The following is a 19,246-nucleotide window of genomic DNA, read 5'->3' on the forward strand; positions in this document are numbered from 1 at the left end:
CGGCCGCGGTGAGAAGCACGCGGCCACGGTGGCGGGCGCGCAGTCGGAGGGTGGTGGGCCAGCCGACGGGCTGTGGGCTCCGCGGGCGGCGCGCAGCGGGCATGGCGGGTGCGGGGCTGCGGGCGGCTGCTCGGCGCTGGCTGCCGTGCTCAGGCCACGGCAGGCCGCGAGCCGCCTCGTCCTCGCCCTCCTGCTCTGGCTGCGGCCCCCCCGGTACTGGCGCCCACTGCCCCGGCGCTCCGTGCTCTGCGCCCTCCCTGGCACCCGCCGGCGGCGCCGAACTCAGCGCGCACCTGTGGGCTCGTTACCAGGACATGCGGAGACTGGTGCACGGTGGGTGAGCCCGAGTGGGAAGGGCGCCGGCGGGGTGGGTGTCCGGCGCGGCTGACACACGGACTTAGCGCCAGGGCACCGCCCCCGAGCCGTCGGGGTGCCGCTCTTCGGGGCGAACGCCCCCGTGGGGCTCGCTGGGACTCCGAAGGCCGGGCGGCTCTTCAGGGGAGGCTCCATTGGGTCGTCCCGGGGGCCTCTGGGGACGCCCCGACGCCCGGAGCCAACGAGCAGGAGGTTTGTTTGCAGGCCCCGTCTGCAGGAGCTCAAGAGTCCCTGACTGTAGGGCCCCCGCTGTCTTTCCTTGCCCCCCCCCCCCCCCCCCGCGCCGGGAGGCCCCGGCGGAAACGCCCCCAACCCCTTGTTCTCCTAGGGGCCCTTCGTTGGGGCGGGAGCACCAGGGACAAAGCCAGCCGGCGGCGCTGGCCAGAACAGGCTCCTAGGGACTGGCCGACCTCTGCGGACGCCGACTAGACTTGCAAACACCTCCAGATTACGCCCTGGAGGCTGGGAGCACTCAGACCTGGAGGGGAAGAAGAAACGAGACCGAGTTGCTCCAGTCCAGAAGGATTGCTGCATCCTTGGCAGGGGCACTCACTAAGCCTGCTGTAGCCTCCTCTCTGAGGGGCAGGCGCGGCGCCCTGGTGAGGCCAGAGAGTTGAGAGCGCTGATGTTTGTTCAGGGGTCCCCTGAGGCCCTGCCTCTGCAGCAGACAGATGTGGTTTGGGTCTTGGCCCTATCACTGTCCAGCTGGGTGGTGCTTAGCAAGCTTCACCCTCGCAGACCCTCAATTTTCAATTGGCCGCAAGAATTTTTGAAACATGCACTACCTGACTGTGTTGTGAGGGGCACTGAGCTCTTTTCCCTTAGATTGTCAAATTTAAAAAATGACAACACAGCAATAGCGTGAGTCCCACTATACCATTTTTTTTTTTTTTTTTTGTCAGAGCAACAAAAATTACTTTTTGTGTGTGTCGCAGAATTTTAGTAATTAGTGAATGTACCGTGAGGTGGAAAAGGTTGAAAATTGCTGTCTTAGGGTGTAAAACACAATCCTGGGGCTTCTGTTGAAGGATTGTGGTGATGACTCAGAAAGACCCAGGCCAAGAAGGGGCAGGGGAGCTTCCGGAGGGGCCCCCAGGGGTGACAGGACTTTCATTGTCTGATAAGACAAAGTGGCCCTGTCTGGAATATTCCACCTGACTGAACGGGGGCTGCCACGCAGCTGTGTGAAAGCCTGGGAGGGTGGGTGGACTGGACTCGCCTCTTGAGAAACTGAAGGTAAAATAGCTAAGACCCCTGAGCAATAGGAATAATGGTTTTGAAGCCCACTGGGCCTCTCGTTGCATCAGGATACCCCCTCCCCCCCCATGCTATTTAAGGAGACCTGTTTGCCCTGGACCTGGTTAAGGTCCTCCATAGAGCAGCTTGAGAAACCTACCTCTTAGGTATTGGGGGAGGGACCTAGGGAGGTCTACTGGGCTTTGTCTCTCAGGGCCCACACGGATCTTCAGATCTTCAGACCCCCAAGCTTCTCTTGATGTGAAAGGGGCAAGGTCATTTCCATAATGCCAGGGTGAGTGCCAGGAAGAGCCAACCTTCCTGGCCCCTTCTAACTCCAGCCAGCCTAATTCCCCTTCTGACTGGGTTTTCTGGGGGAAATTCTGGGCATTGAGGTGTGCCTTGGGCTAATGCCTTTGGGCAAAACGTTTTGGGGGGAGCCAGGCCAGCCCTGCCCCTTCCGAGGTCAACAGGACGCTAGGCTAAGGGGCAGTGATTAAGGCAAGTGAGGTGGCTGAATGCAAATCTCAACTCTACTTGCTGCTGGTAGTTTGGAACTGCCCAGTTTCTTCCTCTGAATGATGGAAAAATAAGTGTGACCACCTTACAGGACTGGAGTGAGGACTGAACAAGATGAGCCTCTAAGGCACCCACCAAGTGCACCCAGCAGCAGCTGGAAGGGTAACACCCACAAGCCAGTCTCATGGCTACCATGGGGAGGGGGGAGGAGTTGGCCTTGGAACCTGGAGCATTTGGGGCAGGTATTGGAGCTGGGGGCAGAGGAGGAGAAAAGTGTGGGGGCTGAGCAGTGAGACCACTGAGCTTGGAAGGCCAGTGTGGGTAAGAGGCACATCCTGCCCACCTGACCACCACAACAGCCCTATGGAAGGGAGTAGGACCTTATGGCCCCAGAGCTATGGTTTTTTTCAGTCCAGAAGTCAGGTCAGGAGGCCAGGCCCTGTGGCTTGCTTCCTCATCCTGCTTTGTTCCTAGGAGAATTGTCCATCCATGGGAACATCCTCAATGGGAGAGGCAAAAGCCTGGACTTGGCCAGAACTCTGCCCACAAGGGGCTGCACTACCAAGCAGATCCCTCCCCTCCTGGAGACTCTGGACATTGTACCAAGAGTCACAGTTAGTTCCCAGGAACTCAGGACCATGGGAGAGGAAGGCCCACGATCCTGTGGCATCTCAGAAGCAGCTGCCTTAAAGGCTAAAGTCAGCCCTGGCCAGTTGCTCAGTGGTTAGAGCATAGGCCTGCGGACCAGAGAGTCCCGGGTTCAGTTCCCGCTAGGCATGTACCTCAGTTGCGGTTTATCCCCAGATTTGGTGGGGTCGTGTGGGTGGCAACCAGTCGATGTGTCTCTCTCACATTGATGTTTCTCTTTCTCCCTCTTGCTCTATCTGAAGATAAATGCAGGAATGTTCTCGGGTGAGGATTAAAAAAAAAAGGCTGAAGTCAGCTGTATCTCATATGCATCCAAATGAGGAGTGTTTTGTCTGCACCCAGGAATCATCTCTGAAGCAGCTGCTCTGTGCCAGCCCTAGGTTGGCCTGGGGCCACCAGAGGAACCAGCCACACCTGTTTCCCCACCCACTCCCTGCACTCAGCTCCAAAGAAAAGGGGGTAGGGTGGAACCTCTGTTCCAAAGGAGCCTCCAAGGCAATGTCTGCCTCTGAGCACAAGGCAGCTGCCAGGCATGCTGCATGGTCAAGGCCTTCTGCTTTGAGAACAGGACTGATTGTGGCTAGGAATTCCCTAGAGGCTTGGCTGTTTGGTTGGTCTTCAGCTACGGACCGACTAGGGGGTGTCAGGAAAGGAGCACCTGCAAGGCAGTGCCCAGTGCCTGCTCCCCTCTCTCCCTGCAATCAGTCCCTGCTCCCTGAGTGATGTAGGGAAATCCGGGACAGGGAGGCGTATTGCCCATTTAATCCTACGTTTGCCACAGGTGCAGAGTGGGAATGCACAGAGCACATTCCATATGACCCTCTTAGTAATTCTGTAGGTTGATATAATTTTTAAAAATAATAATTTTATTGATTTTTTTAGAGGGAGAGAGAAACATTGATGTGATAGAGAAACATCAATCAGCTGCCTTCTGCACGCCCCCTACTGGAGATCAAGCCCCAAACCCAGGCATGTGCCCAGACTGGGAATCGAACTGGGACCTCTCAGTCCATGGAACCACGCTCAATCCACTGAGCCACACCCGCTGGGTGGTTGGTACAGTTTTTATTTCTCCTTAAAAACAAGGAAACAGGCCCAAAAGGTGAGGTGACTTTCCTGGAGTTAGCCATGAGAAGGATGGCTTGATCTGATGTCTGTGACTTCAAAACCCATACCCTTTCCCATCCACCTCCCCAACTGTACAGATAGGGAAATTAAGGCAGATGAGCCAGAGACCTCAGAGCCCACTCTGCACAGTGTCCCACTCAGCCCCTCTGGAGCAGCCAGGGCTTGGAGTGCTTATGACTGCATCCTCAGAGGGAGCAGCCTGGGTGATGGCCCAGACCCGACATCACACGTTCTGCCTGTCGTAATTAGCAATGTTCCCTGGCTAGAGGCAGCAAATGTCATTATTTGGGCTGGCAAGCAGATGAAATCCTATTAGCGAGGCCTTGGTTTGAAGGCTGGCAGGTGCTCAGAGCTGGAGCATGAGTGGCAGAGGGGCTACCCAATACCTCCCAGTTTGATAATGTTCCCAAGTCCCAACCCCAGCCTCAGGCGAGGTGGAAGGGGTCGGCACATAGCCATGTGTTCGATAGGGCTTATGAGAGCCTGGAGGAGGCGCAGGCTTGGTCTGGTGGGCGGTAGGTGATAGTGTCACCCAGTACACCACAGGTAGTTCCAGCCATTGCCAGCTCTGCCTTACCCCAGCTCTGTGACCCTGGGCACATGACTGCTCTCTGAGCCTCTGCAGTTTGACCATCTGCAGCATTGGGCTAAGAGTACCCATCCTGGGTTTTGTGAGGCTCCCAGGGCTGGGCACCTGGAAAGTACTCAGTAACCATTTGCTGCTTCCATGGTCGTCATCATCTTCACACTTGCATCTCCTTCCTCTAGACCTCCTGCCCCCCGAGGTCTGCAGTCTCCTGAACCCAGCAGCCATCTATGCCAACAATGAGATCAGCCTGCATGATGTCGAAGTCTATGGCTTCGACTACGACTACACGCTGGCCCAGTATGCAGACTCACTGCACCCAGAGATCTTCAATGCCGCCCGTGACATCCTGATTGAGCACTACAAGGTGAGGCTAGCCAAGCAGGCTTCCCAGGCCCCGGAGAGCAGGAGGCTGCATCGATCCTTCGAGGTAGCTGCCCAGCCAGTGGGTGTGGCAGTGCCACCGGCTCAGGCCTGGTTCACTTTCCCCAACAGTACCCAGAGGGTATTCGGAAGTATGACTACAACCCCAGCTTTGCTATCCGTGGCCTCCACTATGACATTCAGAAGGTGAGTGGCAGACCACTGACTTCCATGGGCCCCTCCTTACTGGTTATGTCAGCCACTTACTTTCTTGGTCCCCATCTCTGGTGGAGGGATCTCATCTGTCATCTTGGCCTCATAGTTTAGCTTCTTCTTGGTATATACATGGTCCCCTTGATACCATCCAATGGGGGCTTCGGTGTGGGGGGGGTGGAAGAGGTTGGCCCATGGCCAATGGCAAACTCCTCCCTCACCACCTGTCCCACTCCCCTGATGCTCCCAGAGCCTTCTGATGAAGATTGATGCCTTCCATTATGTGCAGCTGGGGACAGCCTACAGGTCAGTGCTGCCTGCCCTGACCCCACCTTAGTCTGCTGCTCCAGGTCCACACTGTCCTCCTCACCCTGCTACTCCCTGCCCTGTGCTTCAGCCTGGGCTCAGGACCACTTGGAACTGAGGATGTCTGTGTGTCCACCCAGGGGCCTGCAGCCTGTGCCAGATGAGGAGGTGATCGACCTATATGGGGGAACCCAGCACATCCCACTGTACCAGATGAGCGACTTCTACGGCAAGGTACTCACTCTGCTGCTGGCCAGGGCAGCCCACTTAGTGATCTCAGTGTGGGACTGGCTCCCTGGGAGGCCATGCCCACACCCCTGGTCCTACCCAGCCTGCAGCCCTCTGCCAGTGTCCCAAGGCAGATTGGGAACCCTTGGCCTCCAGAGCTGGGGGTTGAGGGGCTGGAGCGGTTGCTGAAGCAGTAGCCCCTCCCCAGGGTCCCTCCATCAAGCAGTTCATGGACATCTTCTCACTGCCGGAGATGGCGCTGCTCTCCTGCGTGGTGGATCACTTCTTGGGCCACGGCCTGGAGTTTGACCAAGCACACCTCTACAAGGACGTAACGGTGAGGATGCTGGCCCTGCTCGGGGTGGCAGGGAAGGTGACGTCCAGCCACAACAGGGCGGGCCCTCCTGGTCCCCACTACACCCTCACTGCCCCTCCACTGCCCCCAGGACGCCATCCGAGACGTGCACGTGAAGGGCCTCATGTACCAGTGGATCGAGCGGGACATGGGTAAGGGTGGACAGTAGTTGCCGTGGCCTGCCGGGGCAGGGTGCAGGGCTGGCTCTTACAGACGCATCTCCCCGCTAGAGAAGTACATCCTGAAAGGGGATGAGACATTCGCCGTCCTGAGCCGCCTGGTGGACCATGGGAAACAGCTGTTCCTCATTACCAACAGCCCTTTCAGTTTCGTGTGAGCCCCACCCCACCATGGGTGTGGGTGGGGGGCCAGGTAGGAGTGGCTGGCCCAAGCCTCCCTCAGACTCCCTGTCCTACCTCTGCCCCATTTCTGCCCAGGGACAAGGGGATGCGGCACATGGTGGGTCCTGACTGGCGCCAGCTCTTTGATGTGGTCATTGTCCAGGCAGACAAGCCCAGCTTCTTCACCGACCCTCGCAAGTATGGGCCTTGGAAGGGTGATGGGCTAGGGAGAGGGGACTAGCCTTTGCTCACCACTGCGTGCTTGGTGTGGGGTAGTACCCAGGTCACGGTCTTGCCACAGACTGAAAGTCAAGCCCTTTACCCGCCCCCCCATCCCAGGCCTTTCAGAAAACTTGATGAGAAGGGCTCGCTCCAGTGGGACCGCATCACCCGCCTGGAAAAGGGCAAGATCTATCGGCAGGTGAGGCCATGGGGGTGGCAGGCGCAGCTGGGGGGGTGGGTGGGTGGCACATAGGGCGAACCAAAGCCCCAGGGGGCAGTGGCACCGACCAGCCACCACATACCTGCTATGGGTCTGTCCCCTCATGCCATGGGCCTGTGTGGGGGACACCAGGGAATGGCCTTCAGGGTACAGGCCTAGGCAGTGTCAAGGGTTTGGCCTGTGGATCAGATTGCTTGCATTTGAAGTCTAACTCCACTCCTGGTTGGCAGACGGAGTCTCGCCAGATTACTTGGCCTCTTTGTGCCTTCGTTTCCTTACCTGTAAAGTGATACAATGCTCAGCTTGAGTTGTGTCAAGGCTAAGTGTCCAGTAAACAGCACTGTTATTACTTGGGACTGAGCACTCTGCTGCAGCCAGACAAGCCTGGTTGGGCCCCTGAGCCGGGCCGGTGGGGCTGGCTCATGGGCCTCTAGGGAGACCTCCTTTCCCAGCTGGCTAGGACGATGAGAAGGGGCGTGGTGGGGGGTGGGGGGTGGCTCTGAGCTGGAGGTGATTAGGCATTCGGCCCTGGAAGGAATGCGGAAATCCTGGCTGAGCTGGTGAGCAGGGCGTCCTGGGGGCTGGGGATGTAGGAGCTGGGGGAGGGGGTAAGACAGCATTTGGGCCAAGGGCACAGCCACAGGCAGCAGCCTCGAGGTACCCAGGGCAGAGGCCTGGCAGGCAGGCAGTGCTCCCAGTCTTCAGGGCCCCCTGGGGCGCAGACTCCCTCAGCTCTGAGGGCCACATTGTCTTAGCATCTTGGCTGAGCCTGAGGAAGGTCATGCACCTTTGTGGGGAACATGTGACTCCTTTTTCTTTGGCAGCTTTCAGATTTTTCCTCATGCCTGATGTTCTGAAGTGTGTGTGTGTGTGTGTGTGTGGGATCCTGTTTGGTTCTCATCTGTCTTTGCTCTCTCCCCTCCTCCCTCCCTCCGACTCTGGAACCTCTGGCTCCTTCCTGATGCAGCACCTGTACCTCAGGGTTCTTTCTCTTGGTTCATTCAGGGCACATCCACTCTGCCCATCATACCGCCCTCTTCTGCCGGGTGCCCTGAACCTCAGCCTCTCTGCCTGAGCTGGTGTCGACAGTGAAGTCTTTCACAACCACCTGTGCCCTGTGGCTTCCATCTCCCTGGGCCTCGGGTGCACAGACTGCTCTAAGAACTCCTTTTTGCTGGGTATCAGTTGTCACCTGGGGTGTGGGCTCCTGCCCCGAAGCTGCTGCACTTCCTGCTCAGCCCCCACCCCCCTTCCTGCTCCCCTGGGAGCTTCCTCTGTTGTGTTTGAGCCTGGCTGAATGTTTTAATCTTTTCTCCAGCTTTGGAGCAGGAGGGGCAGATGGTCTCACTGGGAGGTCTGCCATTGGTCTGCCGGGTCCCTCTGGGCTCAGGCCAGGGAGACCAGGAGAACTTCAGGGCCCTGGGGTCGCTGCTGCAATTTATTTCCCACAAGGAGTGGACTCAGTCCCCAGCCTGGAGTGGATATGAGGCCATGGGGAGGGGAGAGACTCTAGAGGCACAGGGCACCATGCCAGGCCTACAGGAGACCTTCCTGCATGCAGCAGGCAGACCCCTTCTGAGTGTGAGGCAGAGGTGGCAACGGCCAGAACCCATAGGAGACAAGGCCACGGGAAAGGGCAGCCCAGCACCCAGCTGAGAAGGCTTCACTGTCTGGGATTTGGGAGGACTGGGGGAGAACCGAGCGGCCTCTGGCACACTGAGCTCAGCAGTGCTCCCTCCCGCCCGTCTCCCCAGGGGAACCTGTTTGACTTCCTGCGTCTGACAGAATGGCGCGGCCCCCGTGTGCTCTACTTCGGAGACCACCTCTACAGTGACCTGGCGGTGAGGGGGCAAGACTGGGCTGTGGGGGAGGGTGCCCCCCAGCTGGTGCCGAATCTTACCCTCCACCCTGCCCACCAGGATCTCATGCTGCGGCACGGCTGGCGTACAGGTGCCATCATCCCCGAGCTGGAGCGTGAGATCCGCATCATCAACACGGAGCAGTACATGCACTCGCTGACGTGGCAGCAGGCGCTCACAGGGCTGCTGGAGCGCATGCAGGTGTGGGGCCGGCCAGGACTTCCCGGGGAGGGACCAGGGCTGCCACCTGGGCACACACGTCCAGCGTGCACCTTGTCTCCCCAGACCTACCAGGACGCCGAGTCACGGCAGGTGCTGGCTGCCTGGATGAAGGAGCGGCAGGAGCTGAGGTGAGCAGGGGGGCGGGGGCGGGGGCGGGAGTGCCGGTCCAGTCCCAGCCAGTATGGCCCCTCGAGTGCCTGTGTCTCCCTAGGTGCATCACCAAGGCCCTGTTCAACGCTCAGTTTGGGAGCATCTTCCGCACATTCCACAACCCCACCTACTTCTCAAGGCGCCTTGTGCGCTTCTCCGACCTGTACATGGCCTCTCTCAGCTGCCTGCTCAACTACCGTGTGGACTTCACCTTCTACCCGCGCCGCACGCCCCTGCAGCACGAGGCGCCGCTCTGGATGGACCAGCTCTGCACCGGCTGCATGAAGACACCCTTCCTCAGCGACATGGCCCACATCCGCTGAGGGCACCTTTATTGTCCAGAACAGGCCCAGCCCCTCCTGCCCCGCCCACTCTGGGCATCTGTCCAGATGGGCAATAAAGTGGTCTGGCCTCTCCCCTGCGCGTGCCTCTGCCGTGTCACTTGACTGAAAGAATCCTCTGGGTGTCAGGGAAGTCCTCCTCCAAGAGCGAGTCCTGCAGAGAGGACCGTGTGGGGCTGGGCCAAGGTCAGGCCATGGGTCCACGTCCACATCCCCCCGCCCCCCACACTCACATCAAAGGGCTCACAAAAGGCATCTTGGCTGCCAAAGATGGGGTTGGGGACAGAGACCAGGGTTGGGCTGGTCCCTTCCTGCCATGGGGAGAAGTCATCATCAGCCTCATCTTCTGCCTGAGGAGAGGTGAGCGGTGAGGGGCCCTGAGCAAGATCCATAGACATCAACCCTCACCACCCCCCAGCAGCCCTACCTGGAAGATGGAGAAGCCAAAACCTGTGGCCTTGCTTCGGACACGGAGGTAGATGGCTCCGGCCACCAGGCCCAGCAGTGTTACGACAGCTACCACGGCCCCCACTCCTGCTGCCACAGGTGGGGCCTCCGGCCCCACCACCGCCCGCTGCACAACAGGAAGAACGTCAAGGACCTGGCCAGGCTGTCTCCTCACCCCTTGCAGCTCAGCCTGCCCCCCGTCAACTCACAGGCTGTGGGGGTGTGAGGAGGGGGCTGGCCAGAGCATGGATGATGCCATTGAAGGCCACGATGTCCCACATGATGACGTGGCCAACCACCACTGCTCGTGGGGCCTGTGGGGAGACCAGAGTCAGGTCTAGTGGGTGAGGGGGCCAGGGTCAGCGAGGAGGGCCAACGGCCAGACTTACCACAGGGGCCTGAGAACTGTTGTCGGGGCCCATGTCACTGATGATAAGGCTGAGGCCCGAGTGGGAGGGGAGCAAGGTACCCTGGCTGATGTTGGTGCTAAGGAAGGTGGCATTGGAGGCATGCAGCTCCAGGTCCGGGCCACTCAGTGTCTGTGGGCAAAGCCAAGGCCACTCACCGTGTTGGCCTGGACCGGCCAGAGGAGCAGGCCATACCCCCCCTAGTTACCATGTTGTCCACAAAGCCTTCATTGATAGGGACAAAGAGTGTCTTGTAGGTGAGCTCATCATCCAGAAAATCCAGGAAGTCGAGACCTCGGGGAGTGGCATTAGCATAGTCCAACAGCATCTGGGAGGGTGGGGGGACAGGGCTGTGAGCAGGCTCCCTCCCCAGGGATCCCCACCTCAAACCCTCTGGGCTGCTGCACACCCCATAGAAGGTGGAGAAGTTGGCAGTGGCGGCCAGTACATCAAGCAGCTTCCCATTGCAAGTGCTGGTCCCATCGCCCACAAAGCCATCTCGGCATCGGCAGGCCACATCTGTGGGAAAGGGGGGTTAGGTGGGTTGGGTTGGTGGGTCAGTGGAAGGGGCAGAGCCAGGGAGTGAGGCATGGTGGGGTGGCTGCACCTTGCATGCGGTAGCAGTAGGCATCCCAGCGCTCTGACAGGTTCGCCCGGGGGCCCAGGCTGATTACGCCCACCTGACCAACACCACAGTCTGCCTCGGGGAAGACGACGGGGTGGGCAGCCGAGCCGTTGGCCAGCCAGCCCACAAGGCACAGGTGGAAGCCCAGCTGTAGGGGTAGGAGGGGATGTTGAGACCCAAGGCCCAACTCCAGGGGTCCCCACAGGCTTGGATCCATGCTTCTGGGCCCCACGCACCTGCTGGGCGGCAGAGAGCTGAAGGAGAGAAGCAAGGACAGCTCCCTGAGCCCCACATGCTGCCTCAGCCTCTGAGAAGTTCAGACCGCGAGGGCCGCTGGGGGCCTGGAGGTGGAAGACACCAGCCCACTTCTCTGCAGAAAGGAGGGGTACACAGTCAGCTGGGGCACTGAGGCAGGCACAGGCACTGGGGGCAGGCAGGGAAGCACACCCTGGAAGTGCAGGTCAGTGCACACGGCATCCACGTGACATGGTGGGGGCTGGCCCAGGCAGCGGTCCACGGGCGGCTCAGGCTCCTCCAGACACTGCAGTCCATCACCCACGTAGCCGGCATGGCACACACAGCGTCGTGTGTTCTGGGCAGGAGAGCCGGTGGGTGCCCTTTAGGGACTGGGGGATCCACTGCGGGACCACCCCCCCAGGCTGGCTCCCCTGCTCACTGGGCCAGTGCTCAGGCAGTCGGCATGCTCACTGCAGCCCCCTCGATGGCCATCTTCACAGGGATTGCGGGCCCGGCAGCTCCAGCCATCACCCTCATAGTCTGGCAGGCAGGCACAGGTGACCACTGTCCCTACCTGGCTACAGTTGGCATGCTCACTGCAGCCGCCACGCCCATCCTGGCACAGGTCCGCCACTGGAGGCAGGGAGAGAGTGGTTGGACCAAGTGGCGGAGGGGAATGGGGCCTCCCACCTCATGTCCACACCCACCTGCTCACCTGTACACGTGTGGCCGTCCCCTTCATAGCCCAGCCTGCATTCACAGCTGTTGCCTGCTCGGCATACTGCCTGCGGCGCACAGGGTGGGGCACACACAGGCTGCAGCTCTGTCCCCCAGGGCCCACCCCATATATCGAGGTTAGCAGATGCCTTCCTGGGGGCCCCCAGGCCCCTTCCCACCCGCCCTCAGTGCTCCACCCAAGTGTGCAGGGGGCATGCACTGGTGTGTGCAGGGTGGGCACAAGCACAAGGGCCACTCACCCAGCTGCACCTCACAGCCTGGCCCAGTCCAGCCCTCATCACAGAAGCAGGACCCAGAGCCCCCAAGGCCCTCATCACAGAGGCCATGGGAAGTGCAGCGACAGGCTGTGGAAAGGGACAAGTGGAAGGAAGGGGCTGGCACGTGGGCCAAGGGAGTCAAGGGGCAGGGCAAGGTGGGCAGGACAGCTCACCTTGGCAATGGGGCCCAAAGAACCCTGGGGCACAGAGTTCACAGGCTGTCCCAGTAAATCCTGAATGGCACCTACACTGCCCACTGCCGCTCATGCCGTCCATGCACAAGCCATGGTCGCTACAGGGGTGGCTGGCACCCCCAGGGCAAGCTAGGGAATGGAGTGGGAGAAGTGAGGTGGGGCCAGGGACTCGCATCAGAACCACCCCCATCCCCTGCCCAGCCACACCGTCCATCCTCCACCCAATGGCAGCCCAGGCTCTTCCAGAAGCAGCAACCCATCCAAGCCCCATGCTGCTGAGAACCCTCCAGGCCCCCCAGCACCCTATCAGGTCCTATACCATCTACACACCCATCCCACCTCTTAGAGCATTCTGTCCTAGTAAAACCCACTCACCACCCCCCCAGCCCCTGCGCACCCCAACACCTCTCAGAAACAATGGCCAGAGCTGTGCCTTTGGCAGCCAGAGGAGCCACTCAGAGTGTCTGCAACTTCAGGATGCTCACCTCGGCACTCACTGCCGTAGTGACCAGAGCAGCAGCTGGGCTTCCAGGTGGTGGTGACACAGTTGCGGTGGCAGCCCCTGCCCAGACCTTGGGGCTGGCCCCTGCCCAGACCTTGGGACTGGCCCCAAATGTTGCGCAGTGCCAAGGAGCGCATCGAAGGGGATGTCCAGAACTTTGAGAAGTAGCGCCAGCAGGCCTGGGGCCTTCCCTGAGCCAAGAGGAGTCAGGCTGCAAACAGCCTGAGCTTGGTGGCCCCTGGGCCCTGCCCCAAACCCCCTTCAGCTCCCAGCCCCTTACCTGCTCCTGTGAGCCCTCAGGACACGGTGGTTCCTGCCCGCAGATACTGCAAATCTTCTGGAAGGAATGGAGGCCAATATAGCAAGGTCAGGCAGATGAACAGTACAGGTAGGCTTGGGCCCTTGCCCGTCTACCTCTGGCCTTCCTCACCAGCCACAGTGGCCGAGTCTCAAAGCGGTCACAGCGGGCGCCAAGGCCAGGTGGTTCCAGCAGCTGGTCAATGCCATAAGCCAGGCCACCCTCAAAGGGCAGGTGCCGCTGCACGATTCGGGCGTCATCCTCACCCACCATAAGTTCACCCTGCAGGCAGAGGACGTGGGCTACATGGGGGTCACAGTTGCACAGCAGCCCACCCCTCAATGCCAGGGCCCCTGCCTCCTTCCCTCACTCAAGCCCTCTCCCAGACTCACCGGCCGGGCACGGCTGCACGAGAAGGAAATGGGGGTCCCATGCATGGTGCGAAGTGGGCCCAAGTTGGGCAGGTCAGATGCCAAGGCCTGAGTAGATGAAACCATGGTTGGAGCTGGGCCGGCAGGCTGGGAGGCGGTCAGTGGGGACCAAGGTCTAGGGGTGCACCCACCTCTATGTTCCGGATCACGTGGCCCCGAAGAATGGCTGCTAGCTTGTCACGGTGGTCCTCATGGTACAGCCAGGCCTGGCGACTGGGTGGCAGGGCTTGCAGGGCAGAGTCTGTGGGCCACAGCATTGTGAAAGGCCTATGGGAAGCATCTCGAAGTAGGGGCAAGAGACCAGCCACCTGGCAGGAAAGAGCAGATGTTGGCAGTCACAGCCTAGTCAGACTGGTGGGCAGAGGTGTAGGGAGCTGGACCCCAGAGACCAAGGCGGCCCTCCCTCCAGCCACACTCCTCTGCAGCCATCCCAGGCAGACACCTGTGAACATACAAGCAGGGATAAACTGGCACATACCCTGACTGTTGTCAGGTATGCGGACACACATAGTAAGCACATCCCTGGGCTCACACTGCGAAGCCCATGCGCACTAACATGTCCTGTGTACACAGACATGTTCGCTCACACAAGGGACAGGTTTGCACACAGACAGGTGAGCATACACACACGCAGGTGCATATGCACACACATTGACAGGCTCACACACGGGAGCAGTACCGTCACAAGGCTGCTGAAAATCTTGTAACCGAAGCTCTCTGCGGCAGCGGTGACATTTCTCTAGGGAAAGGCGCTGATGAGCTGTGGGTTCGGGCGGGGAGGGAGGATCTCCAGCCCCAGCTACCTGTCTTCCAGGTCATACCCGCAGGACTGGGGCAGCGTCAGGCTCCCAGTGCAGCACGTCGGGGGGCAGCAGGACACGGTCGATGAAGTGCAGGATGCCGTTCACTGCCTGGTGGTCACTGCTCACCACGCGGGCGAAGTCATTGATGTATATGCTGCCCTGGGGGCGGGGCCAAACGGAATGAAGCGGATTGGTGGCTCGTGCGCTGTGGGTGGGGCCTGAGGCAGGGGCGGAGCCTTGGTTGGGCACGTCTTGAAGCAGAAGGTGGGCGGGGTCGAGAGCTGGTCTCCCCGAGCTCTCAGGGCTCCGGTGGGAGGGGGGAGCGGAGCACCCCTCAGGGCCAGGAAGCCTCGAGCCAGGATCAGGCCCACGATAGCGGCAGCGTCTAGGGCAGGATTCAACTCTGACTCACTGAAGCCGTCTCTGGCGCAGGGGAAGTGAGAGGGTCTTAAACGTGTGGGGACAGGGGACAGGCTGGCAGGGGCTGGGGCCCGAAAGCAGGCGAGTCCTGGGTCTGTGCACCGCTCGTTTGGGGCGGGGCCTGGGCTCACCTCCCTCTCGCTGAAGCGAAGCGGGTGCCCCGAGAGCGTGGTGACGTAGCCTTCCTCCAGCAGATCCTGGCTCCGCAGCTGCCGGCAGCCGACCACGTGGTAGCGGAACACGAGCGGGCGATGGGCTCCAATCCGGGCCAGTTCGTCCTGGAGTGGAAAGCTAAGGGTTGAGGGGACTCTGACCCCACCTCTGCCCACACAGCACCCATCCCTCCCCAGCCTTGCCTACGGGGGCTGTTACCTGTGACAGGTTGGTCATTAGATCTGCATGTGGCACGAAGATTGTGAAAGGCCCGTTGCCCTTGAGCTCATTGTATTTCTGGGGGAAAGAGAGGAACAGCTGGAGTGGAAGAGGGGCAACTTGGGACCAACTCAGGCCTTCCACGACCTTCAGGGAAAGACCTGGATTCTCAGAGACCAGACCAGCCAACCCCCCGGCCAAATGAGAACATCAAGGCCCTGAGACAGGTGGAGACTAGGCCAGAGAGGCCCAGGGAGGACCAAGGAAGTGGAAGCCAGCTGGTCACTCACCAGGAGGTGGAGGCTGAAGAACGAGGCATGGCTGTCCCGAAGGAGCTCCTGGGGGAGCGAGGAGCAGCTCAGATTTGGGGTGGCCCCCATTCAGGGCCTGGTGCCTGTTCCAGCCCCTGCAGCCCAAGGTCTGGCCAAGGCAGAGATGAGGAAAGGAAAGCCAGGGGGTCTGAGCTAGGGTCAGGACTAGTTTCATGGGTCATATCTGGGTCAGGCCCAGGTGGAGTCAGGGGTCAGGCTCAGGGTCATGGTCAGGGCCAGGATCAGTATCAAATCTGGGGTCTTAACCGAGGGGCATAGCCAAGGCTGGGTCAGGAGTCCGACTTGAGCATCATTACCAGGCTGACTCGGGCACGGCAGGTGAAACCATCACCCACAGTGTGGGCTGGATCACAGGTACATGTCCTCTGACCATCCCCTGTGCTTTTGCACACAGCGTAAGAGCTGCAGCCTCCATTGTTCTGAGACGAGGACGAGAGAGAGAGAGGGATCAGCAGCTCCCAGGACTCCTCTGCCCCAACCATCCCGGGGAAAGGGGCCAGGAAGATCCCTGTCCAAGCCCCACAGAGCCTTGTTCCTACTGATCAGTCAGTTTTGAGCTTGTGGGGAAGGTGGCCCACCCTTCAGAGACCCTTAGAACCCTGCTAAGGACAGGAGGGCTCGTTTCTGCCTGTCTCCTCCCCTGTGAAATGGTGTAAGGCTTGGGGCCTGACCTGGGAGCAGGGGTCCAGGAGCTCACAGGTCCGGATGCCATCCCCACTGTAACCCTCGCGGCAGCTGCAGGAGACCTGTCCCAAATTCTGATAGGTGGGGCTGCTGGGGCCCAAGAGCAGGCCAGCACCCTGGACAGAAGGAGCACCCCCCCCCAAGGCCTGGGCACCCCCCTACCCATGGGGGAATGGCACAGCCCCAGCGTCCAACCCTGTTGTGCTGACCTGCTGGGGACCTGTGGGAATACATTCAGCGTGCGTGTGGCAGCCCCCATGGCGGATGAGACAGCTGTTAGCTTCTGGGGGAAGAGACACTGGGATGAGGGGGGCCCTAGGTGCTCATCCCCTACTCTCAGCACCCTCAGGCCCCACACCCCTGTGAGCCCCTCAGCCCTTCATAGTCTGACGCAGACCACTGAAACCAAGGTTCGCGACCCCAGCCTCACCCTGGCACAACTCCCCATCGCCTGTGTAGCCTTCCTGGCAGGTGCACGTCCGCTGCCCAGGCGCCACCTTAGTGCAGTTGGCGTGAGGGGAACAGCCCCCGTGGTCCAGAGCACAGGGGTCCACCTCTAGGGAGATGATCCCGGAGAGTTGTGAGGAGCAGGTAAGGGGTAGAGTGGGAACAGGGGAGGAGGGCATGGGAGAAAGGACAAGGTCAGAGGAAGGGCTTAGACCCGAAGTGCGACGGGGGAGACTGGGTCGAGGGAGTGGAGAGGGTCTGTGGGGAAAGCCACCGCGAAATCTCATGGGGAGCTTGGGGCGTCAGTGTGCCTGGACCTGAACAGTAGGTGCCGTTGCCCGAGTACCCCGCGGCACAGACGCAGGCAGGGGCCGCCGCCGAGTCCTGTACACAGCTGGGAGGGATGGCAGCAGTCAGCTCTGCCCTCCCAGTCCCGGCCCCGACCCTAGTCCCACCACCCACGTGCCCTCCTGCTCCGGGCCCCGACCCTAGTCCCACCACCCACGTGCCCTCCTGCTCCGGGCCCCGACCCTAGTCCCACCACCCACGTGCCCTCCTGCTCCCGCCCCGACCCTAGTCCCACCACCCACGTGCCCTCCCAGTCCCGGCCCCGACCCTAGTCCCACCACCCATGTGCCCACCAGCTCCCGGCCCCGACCCTAGTCCCACCACCCACGTGCCCACCAGCTCCCGGCCCCGACCCTAGTCCCACCACCCACGTGCCCTCCCAGTCCCGGCCCCGACCCTAGTCCCACCACCCACGTGCCCACCGGCTCCCGGCCCCGACCCTAGTCCCACCACCCACGTGCCCTCCTGCTCCCGCCCCGACCCTAGTCCCACCACCCACGTGCCCTCCTGCTCCCGCCCCGACCCTAGTCCCACCACCCACGTGCCCACCTGCTCCCGGCCCCGACCCTAGTCCCACCCCCAAGTGCCCTCCTGCTCCCGCCCTGACCCTAGTCCCACCACCCACGTGCCCACCGGCTCCCGGCCCCGACCCTAGTCCCACCACCCACGTGCCCACCGGCTCCCGGCCCCGACCCTAGTCCCACCACCCACGTGCCCACCGGCTCCCGGCCCCGACCCTAGTCCCACCACCCACGTGCCCTCCTGCTCCCGGCCCCGACCCTAGTCCCACCACCCACGTGCCCTCCTGCTCCCGGCCCCGACCCTAGTCCCACCCCCACGTGCCCTCCTGCTCCCGCCCTGACCCTAGTCCCACCACCCACGTGCCCTCCCAGTCCCAGCCCTGACCCTAGTCCCACCACCCACGTGCCCACCGGCTCCCGGCCCCGACCCTAGTCCCACCACCCACGTGCCCACCAGCTCCCGGCCCTGACCCTAGTCCCACCACCCACGTGCCCACCAGCTCCCGGCCCTGACCCTAGTCCCACCACCCACGTGCCCTCTCAGTCCCTAGTCCCACCATCCACGTGCCCTCCCAGTCCCTAGTCCCACCACCCACGTGCCCACCGGCTCCCGGCCCCAACCCTAGTCCCACCACCCATGTGCCCACCAGCTCCCGGCCCCGACCCTAGTCCCACCACCCACGTGCCCTCCCAGTCCCAGCCCCGACCCTAGTCCCACCACCCACGTGCCCACCGGCTCCCGGCCCCGACCCTAGTCCCACCACCCACGTGCCCTCCTGCTCCCGCCCCGACCCTAGTCCCACCACCCACGTGCCCTCCTGCTCCCGCCCCGACCCTAGTCCCACCACCCACGTGCCCTCCTGCTCCCGCCCCGACCCTAGTCCCACCACCCACGTGCCCACCGGCTCCAGGCTGAGCTCACTCACTTGGCATTAGGGTCACACGTCTTTGGGCAGTGAGGGCCAGAGATTTCTGGGGAGGAGGAGGGTGGGATGGTTCTGGTCACTCAGACCCAGGACCCGCCTCCCCAGGAGTCACCTGCCCTCCCTTTGAGGCCACTCACTCTCGTCACAGCGTCGGCCCTGCCAGCCCACGTTACAGACACAGCTTCCGTCCCCTCGCAGCCCCTCCTGGCACAGCCCGTGGGCACAGTCACACACTGGGAGTGGACAAAGGAGAACAGGAGTTACCCACTGCTTCCGTCCTGCCCCCACCCAGCCGCTGCCGGTGCTCACCTCCGGTGCAGGCGGGCCCGTAGCGGCCCAGCTCACACATCTCGCAGGCCGCTCCGTGGAAGCCCTCGTGGCAGCGGCACTCCCCGCTGCCCAGAAGCCGGTCCTGGCACTGTCCGTGACCCGAGCACACCCCGCCCGGGCCCCCCGGGCACGGCTCGCACAGCATGCCAAAGAAACCAGGGCAGCAGTCAGGCACCTGTGGGGGGTGCGAGGACAGACATCAGGGACGAGCAAAACATTTGGAGCAGGGAGGGCATCTCCACAAAGCCACAGAACAAAGCAAGTTGGACCCAGGGATAGGAGGTCACCTTCTACAGGGCAGGGCTCCGGCAGGGAAGGGCTGTGCCAGACCCCCCAGCGAGGGGCACAGCCGGACCCAGCTGCTGCCCCTGGGGTGGTTGACAGTGTCAGCTCTGGGTCTTTCTCCTCATCCCCCGCCCTGGCGGCATGGCCACTAGGGACAAACGCTGGCCCCTCGAACCTCTCTCTCTTCCCTTGTCTGGCCCCTTGCTCCCTGGCCTCACCCTAGTTCCAGCCCTGCCTCTGCCCTTGAAACCTAATCTGGGATCTCCCCGGGGCCCCCACTCCCCGGGGCCCCACTCCCACAGCTTCATTCTGGTCAAAGACATGGATGTG

General features: G+C 61.5%; 2 protein-coding genes across 2 annotated transcripts in view; one reads left to right on the forward strand and one right to left on the reverse strand.

Moving 5' to 3' along the window:
* On the forward strand, positions 1 to 9,395 carry NT5DC2 (5'-nucleotidase domain containing 2). Its single transcript, XM_036267009.1, has 14 exons — positions 1 to 333; positions 4,675 to 4,859; positions 4,988 to 5,062; positions 5,319 to 5,374; positions 5,515 to 5,608; positions 5,811 to 5,939; positions 6,049 to 6,109; positions 6,188 to 6,290; positions 6,395 to 6,496; positions 6,638 to 6,719; positions 8,495 to 8,581; positions 8,660 to 8,800; positions 8,885 to 8,949; positions 9,033 to 9,395. Exons 1-14 carry the CDS (start codon positions 102 to 104, stop codon positions 9,292 to 9,294), a joined length of 1,674 nt encoding a protein of 557 aa, XP_036122902.1. The 5' UTR covers positions 1 to 101; the 3' UTR covers positions 9,295 to 9,395.
* Positions 9,287 to 19,246, reverse strand: part of STAB1 (stabilin 1) — a 27,686-nt gene continuing 17,726 nt past the window's right edge. Inside the window, exons 38-69 of the mRNA XM_036267010.1 lie at positions 18,611 to 18,806; positions 18,439 to 18,534; positions 18,302 to 18,347; positions 16,824 to 16,900; positions 16,490 to 16,615; positions 16,269 to 16,342; positions 16,047 to 16,121; positions 15,672 to 15,794; positions 15,334 to 15,381; positions 15,044 to 15,121; positions 14,803 to 14,949; positions 14,270 to 14,410; positions 14,128 to 14,187; positions 13,580 to 13,756; positions 13,410 to 13,496; positions 13,150 to 13,299; positions 13,000 to 13,056; positions 12,703 to 12,910; positions 12,197 to 12,346; positions 12,006 to 12,110; positions 11,744 to 11,851; positions 11,468 to 11,661; positions 11,239 to 11,383; positions 11,028 to 11,161; positions 10,774 to 10,939; positions 10,576 to 10,685; positions 10,375 to 10,494; positions 10,149 to 10,298; positions 9,969 to 10,073; positions 9,740 to 9,886; positions 9,546 to 9,662; positions 9,287 to 9,466 (exon numbers count right to left, since the gene is read on the reverse strand). Of these exons, the coding sequence (XP_036122903.1) occupies positions 9,410 to 9,466; positions 9,546 to 9,662; positions 9,740 to 9,886; positions 9,969 to 10,073; positions 10,149 to 10,298; positions 10,375 to 10,494; positions 10,576 to 10,685; positions 10,774 to 10,939; positions 11,028 to 11,161; positions 11,239 to 11,383; positions 11,468 to 11,661; positions 11,744 to 11,851; positions 12,006 to 12,110; positions 12,197 to 12,346; positions 12,703 to 12,910; positions 13,000 to 13,056; positions 13,150 to 13,299; positions 13,410 to 13,496; positions 13,580 to 13,756; positions 14,128 to 14,187; positions 14,270 to 14,410; positions 14,803 to 14,949; positions 15,044 to 15,121; positions 15,334 to 15,381; positions 15,672 to 15,794; positions 16,047 to 16,121; positions 16,269 to 16,342; positions 16,490 to 16,615; positions 16,824 to 16,900; positions 18,302 to 18,347; positions 18,439 to 18,534; positions 18,611 to 18,806 (3,774 nt within the window). The 3' untranslated portion in view covers positions 9,287 to 9,409. The remainder of the gene's footprint in view (positions 9,467 to 9,545; positions 9,663 to 9,739; positions 9,887 to 9,968; positions 10,074 to 10,148; positions 10,299 to 10,374; positions 10,495 to 10,575; positions 10,686 to 10,773; positions 10,940 to 11,027; positions 11,162 to 11,238; positions 11,384 to 11,467; positions 11,662 to 11,743; positions 11,852 to 12,005; positions 12,111 to 12,196; positions 12,347 to 12,702; positions 12,911 to 12,999; positions 13,057 to 13,149; positions 13,300 to 13,409; positions 13,497 to 13,579; positions 13,757 to 14,127; positions 14,188 to 14,269; positions 14,411 to 14,802; positions 14,950 to 15,043; positions 15,122 to 15,333; positions 15,382 to 15,671; positions 15,795 to 16,046; positions 16,122 to 16,268; positions 16,343 to 16,489; positions 16,616 to 16,823; positions 16,901 to 18,301; positions 18,348 to 18,438; positions 18,535 to 18,610; positions 18,807 to 19,246) is intronic.

Source organism: Molossus molossus, unplaced genomic scaffold, assembly GCF_014108415.1.
Source record: "Molossus molossus isolate mMolMol1 unplaced genomic scaffold, mMolMol1.p scaffold_m16_p_18, whole genome shotgun sequence".
NCBI lineage: Eukaryota > Metazoa > Chordata > Mammalia > Chiroptera > Molossidae > Molossus > Molossus molossus.

Bases quoted from the DNA above. Each gene is read 5' to 3' on its own strand.
- NT5DC2 (XM_036267009.1), top strand. From the start codon at position 102: ATGGCGGGTGCGGGGCTGCGGGCGGCTGCTCGGCGCTGGCTGCCGTGC. The intron at 334-4,674 runs GTGGGTGAGCCC...TCCTTCCTCTAG, and splicing joins CATGCGGAGACTGGTGCACG to ACCTCCTGCCCCCCGAGGTC. The intron at 6,110-6,187 runs GTAAGGGTGGAC...TCTCCCCGCTAG, and splicing joins GTGGATCGAGCGGGACATGG to AGAAGTACATCCTGAAAGGG.